The sequence below is a fragment of the Cololabis saira genome, chromosome 23 (genome assembly GCF_033807715.1).
Source record: "Cololabis saira isolate AMF1-May2022 chromosome 23, fColSai1.1, whole genome shotgun sequence".
Classification (NCBI taxonomy): Eukaryota; Metazoa; Chordata; class Actinopteri; order Beloniformes; family Belonidae; genus Cololabis; species Cololabis saira.
Window position 1 is genome coordinate 33,249,929 of NC_084609.1, and position 12,612 is coordinate 33,262,540.

Genomic DNA, 12,612 nt, shown 5'->3' on the forward strand with positions numbered 1-12,612 from the left:
AACTGGGGGGAGATTTATTTTTTCATTATGCACTTCGAGAAAAAAGTCGGAATGTCGAGAAAAAAGTTTAAATGTCAAGATTAATGTTGAAGTACAATCTTGAGAAAAAAGTCGAAATGTCGAGAAAAAAGTCGGAATGTCGAGAAAAAAGTCCAAATGTCGAGAAAAAAGTTTAAATGTCAAGATTAATGTTGAAGTACAATCTTGAGAAAAAAGTCGAAATGTCGAGAAAAAAGTCGGAATTTCGAGAAAAAAGTCGAAATGTCGAGAAAAAAGTCGGAATGTCGAGAAAAAAGTCGGAATGTCGAGAAAAAAGTCGGAATGTCGAGAAAAAAGTCGAAATGTCAAGATTAATGTTGAAGTACAATCTTGAGAAAAAAGTCGAAATGTCGAGAAAAAAGTCAAAAGTTTGAGAAAAAAGTCGAAATGTCGAGATTAAAAAAGGAAAGTAAAAAGGAAGAGAAAAAGGAAAAAAAGAAAAAAAATTTAAAAAAAAAGGAGAAAAAGGAAAAGAAAAAAAGAAGAAAAAAAGTCAAACATTTTTGAAAAAGCTCCAGGAGCCACTAGGGCGGCGCTAAAGAGCCGCGGGTTGCCAACCCCCGGTCTAGATTCTGTTTCAGTCTTTAGTTATACTACAAAATAATACATACCTGATTTCAGTGAATAACCTTTCCCACACCTGGATACAGACACTTGAAACCACAGTTCCGCACCAGAACCAACAGCAGCTTTTTCCTCAGTTAGTGATGGAGGGTGATGGACAGACTGAGCCAGACATTCACAGATGTTTCTCCTCATCGGCTCCATGTTCCTACTGATCGTGATGCAAAGCACAAAGTGGGGAAAGCAGGAAGTCCATAGTGGGACGCAGCAGGGGGTCAACACCCAGAACCTGATGTTTCAAAAAGCATTTGAAAACTGATTCATCAAGAAACAATATAAATGTTTAGAAAAACACTGCGTGATCATGTTTCAGTTCAGAAATAAAAAGATTGTGGATCACATCAACAGTGGATTCTTTGTCAGGATATATAATGGTATAATATTATTCTGTCAGGATAGGTGAAGCTCCTTGTTTAGGTTCTATCGGTTTCCTGCTCACATATATTTCAATAGGAGGTGGAATAAAAGGTCCATGTTTGACCAGGGATTGCAGCATCATGAAGAAATTATTTCATGAACATTAGATGTTCACGTTTGTCGTCATGGCCGGTTGAAATGCTGTTCTTTAACCCCCTCTCCCCTATATTATCCTATGACTTTTGTTTTGTAGCATAAGCAAAAGTTTTTTTCAGATTCAATGGGAAAAAGAGCAACCGGATCCATTATGATTTAATTGGCTCTTCCTCCGCTTCAACAACACAACAGTGTTTGTGTCACTGGAAGAAGAGCCAATTTCTTCAGAAAAAAATGAGATTTGAGTTTCCAGGAAAGCCTGAAGTTTAAACGGAGCCTCAGGTCTGAATGGATCACACAGCCATCAATCAATCACTCACTCCAGGCTGCCAATAACCGATCCCTCGCTCATGTCAACCTCATTCCCTTCCTACACCGTTATCTGGAACAGGCCAACGCTCTCCCCTCCCATCTCAGCCGTCCTCGGTGTGTGGCAGCAGAGACGTCTTCCTGTGAAACAGCAGAGCTCCCTACGGCGGTTTAGAGGCATTATTACTGGGGAAACATGGACTGAACTAACAGAAAACCTCGTCTCTGGCAGGAAGAAGGTTTGTATCACACAAACATGGAGGAGAATACATGGCACAGGACCCCCCCCCCCCCCCCAGAGACCAGTAAAGCCTGAATTATGGTTCTGTGTGAAGCCACCGCAGAGCCTACGCAGAGCCTACGCCGTCGCCGTGACGCCGTCACCCTGACGCTGTTGCCGTGACGCCGTCGTGAACCTTCTGGACTTCTCCGTCACTTCATTTCTCCGCGGTGCAGTACCCCCCCAGAGCACTAGTTGATACTTTGTTTAGCTTCCGGTTTTTCCGGTCACAGTGAATCAAAGAGATAAGGACAACTATTGTGCAAAAAACCAAAACAACCCCCCCCAAAAAATAAAAAAAAACAAATCACACACACACGAAGAAAAGAGCAGTGAAAGTTCACGACTGCTTCACGAACCAGAATTGCATTGCTACCAAGCGAACCAATCACAGCCCTCTCGGTCTGCGTTGGGTCTGCGTCGCCTCGGCGTGTACCGTATTTTCCGCACTATAAGGCGCCTTACATATGGATCAATATTGAGCTATATATAAGGCTCAATATTGAGCCTTATATATGGATCAATATTGAGCCTTATATAAGGCTCAATATTGATCCATATATAAGGCTCAATATTGAGCCTTATATATGGATCAATATTGATCCATATGTAAGGCTCAATATTGATCCATATATAAGGCTCAATATTGAGCCTTATATATGGATCAATATTGATCCATATGTAAGGCTCAATATTGATCCATATGTAAGGCTCAATATTGATCCATATATAAGGCTCAATATTGAGCCTTATATATGGATCAATATTGAGCCTTACATATGGATCAATATTGAGCCTTACATATGGATCAATATTGAGCCTTATATATGGATCAATATTGAGCCTTACATATGGATCAATATTGAGCCTTATATATGGATCAATATTGAGCCTTATATATGGATCAATATTGAGCCTTACATATGGATCAATATTGAGCCTTATATATGGATCAATATTGAGCCTTATATATGGATCAATATTGAGCCTTATATGTGGATCAATATTGAGCCTTATATATGGATCAATATTGAGCCTTATATATGGATCAATATAGAGCCGCAACAGGTCTCTCAACTACGGTAAGCAGCCACCAGGCCTGGACTGCAGCTCCGGAGCCGCCGGTTGCCGACCCTTGGTCTAATGCAGGGGTAAGCAACCCAAAATGTTTTAGAGCCATATTGGACCAAAAACACAAAAAACAAAAATGTCTGGAGCCGCAAAAAATGAAAAGTCTTGTATCAGCCTTAGAATGAAGGGAAATGTCAAAATGTTGAGACAAAAGTCGAAATGTCGAGAAAAAAGTCGAAAGGTTGAGGAAAAAAGTCAAAATTTCGAGCAAAAAGTCGAAATGTTGAGGAAAAAAGTCAAAATTTCGAGCAAAAAGTCGAAATGTTGAGAAAAAAGTCAAAATTTCGAGAAAGAAGTAGAAATGTTGAGATTAATGTTGAAGTACAATGTCGAGAAAAAAGTCGAAATGTCGAGAAAAAAGTCGAAATGTCGAGATTAAAAAGGAAAGGAAAAAGGAAGAAAAAAAGAGAAAAAAAGGAAAAAAGAGAAACAAAAGAAGAAAAAAAGGACAAAAAAGGTCAAACATTTTTGAAACAGCTCCAGGAGCCACTAGGGTGTGGCTCTAGAGCCGTGGGTTGCCGACCCCTGGTCTAATGGATGCAGAACGTAACCCCAGCCTCTACTGTAGCGCCTTATAGTGTGGTGCGCCTCATAGTGCGGAAAATACGGTAGTTCCATTTCTTGGGAGGTGCTAGCAGGCTACGGCGTAGGCTACGGAGAGACTCCCGCGTAGCCGCTACCCTACGGAGTAGGTTTAACGCAGAACCAGAATTCAGCCTGAACATGGCACAGGACCCCCCACTCCCCTCCAGACCAGTAAACCTGAACCCCCCGGGGTCAGACGCCACTCCTCTCATGTACTGGTGGGACTGGTGGGACTGGTGAGCACCAAGGCTGGTTGTGAGACTGAACCGACAGGACATCCATGCTCAGGATGAGTAATAGCTACTGGACCTAACTGTTCCTGAGTGATGTGTTGAACCAACTCTCCTCTCTCAAACAAGCTCACGGCCGTCTCTCAGAGGCCTTACTGGTGGCCACAGAATACTTCTGTTCTGGATGAATACTTGATGATCTTGGTGGTTGCCCTATCTGGCCCCTCAATGTCCAAGTTTTCCAGAGAGAGAACCTTTGGCTGATTATTTCAACAGCACCGCCCCCTCGGCATTGTGGGAGGGAGCCGGTGCGTTCCAGACTACCCAACTCCAGCAATGAGACTTCCAGATAGTTTGGTGTCAATTAGACAGATTTATAGCAAGGTAAATTATGAAGAAAAGTATAGCATATAGTGTCATCTGTGTGGAGGAAAAGACGCTTGGGGAGAAAGATGCTCCTGAAACCAGAATGAGGTTGGAGTTTCCGACAGGAAGTGAAGCACCCAGGTTCCCATCAAGTCTCGGAGCACTTCCTGTCGTCGACGTGGTGGGCTGTTAGAGGCGTGTTCAGTCCCCCACGTCACTGTCCTGGTCTCCGATGAGCCACAGGAAGTGGAAGCTGAGCGCCAGCAGGGCGGTGCCCAGCAGGTCCCCCAGGGCCGTCAGGTACGGGATGGAGAAGCTGTCCGGGTCCTTGCCGCTCCGCCACATGGAGTGAACCATCCAGTCTGCTATGCTGAGCAGCAGCAGCACCTGGGGGGGGGGGGGACCATAAAAAACATTCTGATTTGGACCAAGATATACTATGAAACACATGCAATAGAAAAACAAGCCAACTCCTGGCAGATCAGGGCTTTATTATCATTGCTAAGTAAAAACAACCTGAGAAAATCAATCTGAAATCTGAAATCTGAAATCAATCTGAAAGAAGTACAAAATGGAAGAAAAGCATCACATATTCAAGATTTGTTTGGTAATTCAACATCAGGTTAATTCAACTCAGTTCAATTCCCATCAGTTCAAACGGGTCAAATAGGTCATTCATGAGTGAGTGAGTTCAATCATCAGACAGACATTCCGCTCTCTCAAGATTCAGGCCCCGTTTTCACGTAGCGGAAACGCTGGTGTTTTCATGCGTTTTGTCCGTTCGTTTACACGAAAACGAAGCTCAAAGTCTCCAAAAACCATCATTTCTGAAAACTCCGGCCAAAGTGGAGATTTTTAAAACCTCCGTCTTCACGTTTGCTTGTAAACAGAGAGAAACGGACATTTAGACTTCAGAACGTCACATTATGAGACAGAAACGTCACCAGCGTCATGAGTGCGACCTGTGGTTACAATTTGTTTGACCACCGTCAATATTTTCTTGTATTTTACCTGTTTTATATTCTAAAGTCACACTTAAAAGTAACTCCACTTCTCTGTCACTCCAAACCAAAGACTCTGGTTCATCTTGGAAGGAACTGGAAGTTACTCGTGTCATTTGTTGATGTTTTTTTCCAGGATTCTGATTGGCTAGCATGACTTTATCTTCTCGTTACACTGCCCCCTGCAGGTTTGGCTGCTCATAGCACCTTAACAGATATTTATGCAGGTTCCTGTAAATGATGGTATCTTTCAAAACGGAGAGGGGGAAATATCTGTTTTTGTAAATACCCGGCTATGTGGAAACGTGGCATCATTGTGGAAAGCAGATGTCTGGATTGCAGTGGATGTGAAGAAGCTGTGAACGGTCCGAACACGTCAGACACTCGGGGTACGAGCCCCCCCCCCCCTTCACACACAACTCCTCAAACTGCCATGTTCCTGTGTCCTGTGATGGCAGAGCCAGCGTTGGGTGTGTATCCGGGGGGGTGAACTGGAGTACAGGGAGGTCATGGAGGACCTTGTCAGCTGGCGTGAGCTCAACCAGCTTCAGCTGAAAGACAGCCAGAGGGGGGAGGTGAGGAAAACACTCACTCCGGTGAACATCCAGCGTTCCGACATCGATTCCTGGGTGTTCACCTTGGTAACAAACTTGACTGGACTGTGACACTCAGCCCCCGTCACCTGCGACCGCTGAGGGGACCGAGGCCCTTTGGAGTGCACGGGGCTCTTCTTAAGCTTCTGTGCATGTTTGCAGGCCGGAGCTTCAGGAGCTGCGTGCTGGCCTGCGGTCCCTGCCCCCCCCCCCTCTGGTCATCCCGCTGCTGCTTCCACCTGCCTGCTGTGCTGCTGACGTCCCCGACCCCCCAGTCTGGCCCTTGGCAGGAGGGTCCCCCCTTATGATCCAGGTCCTGGTCCAGGTTTCTTCCCCCTTATGATCCGGGTCCTGGTCCAGGTTTCTCCTTATGATCCAGGTCCTGGTCCAGGTTTCTTCCCCCTTATGATCCAGGTCCTGGTCCAGGTTTCTTCCCTCCTAAAAGGGGAGTTTTTCTTGCCACTGTTTGGCTTAAGGTTTTTCTCCCACTATGGGAGTTTTTACCTGCCATTGTTTATGTAATATTTGCTCGGGGGTTTATGTTCATGTTCTGGTCTCTGGAAAGCGTCTACAGACAACATCTGTTGTATTAGACGCTATATAAATAAAATTGAATTGAATCTGGAGAAGTTGACCAACTGGAGAAGGAGAGGAGTGACTTATACAGTTAAACAGACCAGGTGGGCAGTGAGGGGCTTTGAAGACGGTGCAAAGATAAAGGTGCGGCCGTGGACTTTCAGACAGTGTCTAAAAAACAATTCAATGACATTTGAAGAGAGTTTTATGGCACTGTCAGAAAGTTCAAAAGGTGAACTCTATGGACTGAGCAGCTACACCGGTCTCCACGCAGGACTCAACAGATATGGTAAAGAGCATTGAACAGTGACTTTCTCCTCGCCCGTATGGTTCACCGGGTTGAGCAGGCAACTTGTCTACACCATCCCCTGTACAGCAACGCGGGTTCCATTCCAGTCGCGGCATCTTTTGCCCTCACTTCCTACGTGTCTGTCTTTCACTACACCTATCAAATAAAGTTGCAAGAGCCGCATGACACCGGGCAAAGAGCCGCATGCGGCTGGCGAGCCGCGGGTTGGCCACCCCCAGTGGTGGACAGTAACGGAGTAAATTTACTTGAGTACTGTACTTTCAATTCAATTCAATTCAATTTTATTTATATAGCGTCTAATACAACAGATGTTGTCTCTAGACGCTTTCCAGAGATCCAGAACATGAACATAAACATAAACATAAACATAAACATAAACATTACTTAAGTACATATCCAGAGGATTTGTACTTTGCTTGAGTATTAGATTTCTTTGGTACTTATTACTCTTACTTGAATACATTTCCAAGACAAATATTTGTACTTTTACTCGAGTAAATTTCTAGGAAGGCTGAAAAGTACTCGTTACTTTCAGGTCTGCTCTTTTTTCTTCTTCCCTAAAATCCTATTGGACACAAGCTGTTTTTGTCAAAGGAGGAGACCGATCACAGTGCACGCTCTCCACTGGGATGTACGTAAAGCCGAAATACGTCAAGCCAGACAGACATGGGGAGACAGTTTGTTATGCTCTATATTTCTATATTGTACTGGTACATGTCCTTCCTGTAAAGTTAAGTGACTTCAACATTGAGTTATTGAAAGCAGAGATGTAGTTTTTTGTAAAGCAGTGGTCTTTGAGGGGGATCCAGACTTAGTTGGATGGTGCAGGTTCATTTGGTTTCAGTTCATGATTGTTAATAAACTCTGCATCATCTGCTGTCCTCTTATGATCCCATTCATTTGATTTGTTTTTGGTGTTTCTGCAGGTTTTATATAACATTGTGGTTCTAAAAGCAGCACATCAGTGCAGCTGGTTTCAAAGAGTTAATTCTCAGAAACAATAGTTAAAAGATCCTTAAATTAATTTAGAAAAAATATAGTAATTTACTGATGTGGAAAATAAGAAATTTACTCTTACTCTTACTTTTACTTAAAGTAAATGTAAAAGCATTTACTTGTGGTTACTTAAGTACCTTTAAAAGCAAGTACTTTTCTACTCTTACTCGAGTAATATTTTGACTGAGCTACTTTTACTTGTAACGGAGTAAATTTTGACCAGTAGTATTTGTACTCTTACTCAAGTACTGGGGTCGAGTACTCTGTCCACCTCTGGCCACCCCTGCTCTACGCTGTGGTCTGCTGGAGAGGAGGCAGCAAAGACAGGAACAGGAGATCCAGCAAACTCTGTCCTCCTACTACATATGACCAAACTGCACTAACTGTCTCAGGTTTGAGGGTTTTCTTTAATATCTCTGAACATAGACATGATGTGACTCGACAAAAAGCTAAAAAAAATTTCAATCTATCCCAAAAGCTCTGTATTTTGTCAACATGCATGCTTTGCTTGCTTTCTTTTTTTCTGAAAAGGATTTGCTTAACAGGATGTTAACAGGATGCCTTGGTTGTTCTACACTGGCTCAAACAGCCAGTGATGGACGGTTTGACATTGATGCCCCCTGACAATGGAGTTCACCTTCAATCTCTCTGGCTCTTTAGTTGCCATGAGTATTATGTGTCTTTTCAGATTTGACATCCATGTTTCTCTTGCAGCTCCATCCAGGGAGGCTGGCTCCAGTTCTGTGGACTCTAACCTGCTTCAGATGTACAGCTTTGAACCAGAATTCAAGAGCAATATCTGATTTATTAGTCAATGTTTAATAAATTGTTATTTATTGCTTTTTTGTCAGATTTAAGTTATTTAAATGATAGGGTAACAACACAAATAGTCTAGTGGGGTCTTCAACCGGGGGGTCCGCGGAGGTACTGCAGGGGGTCCTCCAACTTAAAATGAAATAAAGGCAATTTTAACCAAAGTAATTTGTGAGTTAAAAAAAAAAAAAAAAAAAAAAATATATATATATATATATATATATATATATGATTGAGAAAACTCCATTAACAGGTGATAATAATCTACTTTTAACAACTCTACATAAATGATTCCCATGACGTGAGTCATGTGACTAATGTCAACTTTAGAGCGGAAAATCGAGCTAGCTAGCTGTTTAAGAAAAGAAAATTCATTGCGAAATTGACTTGGCTATCCCTATTTAACGCTAGTACGATGGATACATTTGTGACAATAACGAAGCCTAAACCTGGAGATTGTAACCCCTACCATCACACTGGCGTATGCTCGCTGCTGTTGCTGAGGGCCTTATCTGAACTTACACCATAACCCCAAACCTTTTAACCCAAACAATAAAACCATGTTTTAATTTAAAAAAAAAAGGAAAATCATCTTTTAAATGTGTGGATGTCCAACACTTCAGTTCATATGAATCTGTTAGGCAGGTATAGATAATGGATGGGTGGATGCATAAAACTGTTGAAGCCAGCAAATACAGTGGCTTCTGGGTTTTTCAACCCTAGACTGAAAAAAGATAAATGCAAATACAGTCACACAACTTTCCTGCAATTACTGCTAAAATGTGCAGCATTTATCCCAATAATGAGTGTTTATTATGCTGTCTGTCTCTGCACCAATACATAGATGATAAAGCAGACGAGTAGGTTTTGCAGTTTGCATCCATAAGTCATTTTTTTATGACGGTAATTATCCTGTTGCTGTTAGGCAGTGCAGAAATCCCCATTTCAAGTGAAAGTTATTTCTTGAATAGCAAATATTCTCTTTTTGGTGGCTGCAAATACTGACATGCAAGAGCGGCTGAATGCAAACTGTTTTTACTGGTACAGCCTTTACACATACAGCAGCTTATCTCCAGCAGTTAATGCTGCTGGATTGTAGGACCCTGAAAGCAGCTCTGCTGGCAGGAGACCTAATTGATCTGGAAAGACTCCAACCCCTCGGTGACCAGGATTACATCCCAATGTTCTGTGTCTGCATGAAAGATTTGGGGTTATTCTGAAAAAAGGCCTCCAGCACTGTGAGGACCGACCACACACACACACGCACAAAGAGACCAGCTATAATCCTAATTTCTCAGACAGTAAAACAGATGATAGTAAAGCTAAAGAAGAAAAGTCGACAATTTAGAATTTATTATGGTGCTCCTTTATCATTATCTTAAGTGAAGCAGGAGGTGTGGCCACCGTCCCTCTTTCATTTTGTATGCAAACCTGACATATCGCTTCTCCAATCTATTGGGATACTTTATTAACAATAAAAAACGTAATTAAAAAAAACTTAATTAAAAAACTTTATTAACAAATAAAAACACACCACTCCCTCCCCCCTCCATAACGGCCATTATGGAGGGGGGAGGGAGTGGTGTGTTCTTATTTGTTATTTCTTTATTCTAGTCAGTGTGTTCTGTAATTTGTAATTTATTTATTTCACAACAGGGACAGTGCAAGACATTCATCTTGTACAAGATAATATGCATTGTGCCAGGTTGTAGCAGCTTGCTATTTTCCGCCTGTATTCCCTGGGCAGGTTGATGGAATAGTACATAAAAATTAGTATAGAAAAAAGAAGTAAAAGAGCAGAACAAAGCAAAGAGACAATAGATAAAATAGATACATAGAAACATGGAAGCAGATTCAACAGAGCAGGGGATCTGTCAGATGTTGGTACCTCAGATTTAAAGCACGCACTCACGCACGCACGCACGCACGCACGCACGCACGCACGCACGCACGCACGCACGCACGCACGCACGCACGCACGCACGCACGCACGCACGCACGCACGCACGCACGCACGCACGCACGCACGCACGCACGCTTACTAAAAGAGTCAGAGCAACAGTAAACCAAAACTCATTAACTGGATTAAGGAAATGTCTACAATTTTACCTATGGAAAAGATTACTTACAAACTATAAACTATCATTATTTCAAAACATGTGGGGTCGTTTTATGGAATATATGGAGAGTGTGGATGTAAGCGTTCTGGGGGGGAATGAGACGTAGCTACCAGTGATGCTCTGCAGGGTTCTAAAATCATTTCCTTTCTTTTGATACTTGATTTCTTCATTCTGTGTGAATTGTACATTCAAGTTTGTATTTCTGAACTATGCACAATGGTGAAATCCTTTGGGCTAACACATGAAAAATAGAGAAACCTTTGTTGTTTTGATTTGTGTTAGTTTCTTGTTTTATTTGGGCTTTTATTTATTTATCTTTTCTTTCTTTCTTTTTTCTCTTTCCTTTTTCTCATATAAAACTAAACTGAGTTTTGCTTTATGATATCTCATAAATACCTGACTTGTAAGGAAATATGATTTGAGTGCTGGACAATAATTCAGCTGCCCTTGATATTTCCTTTTATGTAAGAGCGCTCTTATTTTGTGTATCATTGGAAGTAGGCCTGTGTTGAAAAAAATCGATTTCCCAATTCTAAATCGATTCTCATATTAATTCCTAAAAATCAATTCATATGTCTAAAGAACGATTGTTTTTAATTTTTTTTACATTTTATTTATGTAATTTTTTTTTTTCATCATTACATTACAACTTTTGGTTATTTTTTTGTTTATCCCCAAAAAAGGAATGTTTTGTTGAACACGAGAATAACTGGTGCCATGTTTTTGCCTTTAAATATTTTTAAAGGTATGAAAACATTAAAGTGTTAGGTTATAATTGCATTACTACTGTCTTGGGGTTACATTTGCATAAAATGCTAAAAACCAAATGCTCAAAAATTAAAAACCAAAATAGACCGAAAATGGAACAAATAAAAACGGAATGTGGGAAAAAACTAAAACTGATTTCATGCGTCTCTGTTTCCTCCCTGGATCTGTTTGGTAATTCTGACCCACGATGTTTCTGTTTGCAGTTCTATCAGCATTCTGGGAGCTGATTGGTCCTTACAGCATCATTAGCTGCAATACTTGCTGTTGAATCTCAATATAATACTAGTATTAATAGGTTGCAGAACTACAGTCATATCATTCATGCAACAGCTCAAAAAACAGTTTTGATAACACCAACCCAAATCAATATCGGAATCGAATCAAATCAAATCTTGATAATCGATTCTGAATCTTAAGAATCGGAATCGAATCGATTCTTGACATTTTGAATCGATCCCCAGCCCTAATTGGAAGCATTTTGAAAAGTAAATAAAGATAATGTTGGGAAAAAAAAGCTCACCTGCAGCATGGCAGCAGCCAGGTAGACGGACATGAAGATGGGTGTTAGGGTGGTGTGTCCACTCTTCATCAGGTGGATGGTGTACAGGAAGATGAGGTGGCCGGGGATCACTAGCAGGATCAGCACTTGAGCAGAGCGGTGATTCGCTCCTGACAGATTGGAAACAAGGAAAAAACAAAGATGGACAGAAGAAAGGTTAATGTTGTTTAAAAACTTTTTTCTTATAGTTTATTTCCAACGAATGAATCATTTTCACTTTAACGCGATTGAATCAACTGGATGAATAAAGTGAATACTTTTGCTCATCCAACTATTCACCCTCGGGTCCTGTAGATTCTCTTACTGCCTTTCATTCTTGAGGTTTTTTCCTGAGGCTTGAGATTAGGGCCGGGCAAAAATATTGATATGGCAATATATCGTGATGCTCTGCGGCCCGATTCAATATAGATATTCAAAATGTTATCAGTATTTTTTTATATAATAAATCATGTTTCAGACAGGTTGTAAATCCAGTACGACTTTATTGTATACATGGGCTTAAATAATATCATTAGTATTTTATATGATGTAAACAATATGAAAAAGATGCAGTTTCAATCTTAGATGTTATTGCCCACCTTTGCCGCAGAATGTGCGGCAGGGGTAGTAGCAGCCTTTAGCCTCGTCAGGAACCTCGCCGGGAGCACAGTGGAAGTGCAGGTGGGTGGATATCCTGCTGGACTGAATGGCCACCAGGTTTCCTCCAATACCTGCAGACAACAGAGAGGTGTGTGATGAGAGTACAGGGATGACAGGATGACACGGAAACAAGGTAGCAGGTAAATGACAGAGAGTTGCC

At 41.6% G+C, this 12,612-nt stretch overlaps 1 protein-coding gene across 1 annotated transcript in view; it reads right to left on the reverse strand.

Annotated features, from left to right (window-relative positions):
* Positions 1 to 3,245: 3,245 nt before the first annotated feature.
* slc41a2b (solute carrier family 41 member 2b) overlaps positions 3,246 to 12,612 on the reverse strand; it is a 38,747-nt gene continuing 29,380 nt past the window's right edge. The window contains exons 9-11 of the mRNA XM_061714792.1: positions 12,392 to 12,523; positions 11,775 to 11,923; positions 3,246 to 4,464 (exon numbers count right to left, since the gene is read on the reverse strand). Coding sequence (XP_061570776.1) covers positions 4,279 to 4,464; positions 11,775 to 11,923; positions 12,392 to 12,523 — 467 coding nt within the window. The 3' untranslated portion in view covers positions 3,246 to 4,278. The remainder of the gene's footprint in view (positions 4,465 to 11,774; positions 11,924 to 12,391; positions 12,524 to 12,612) is intronic.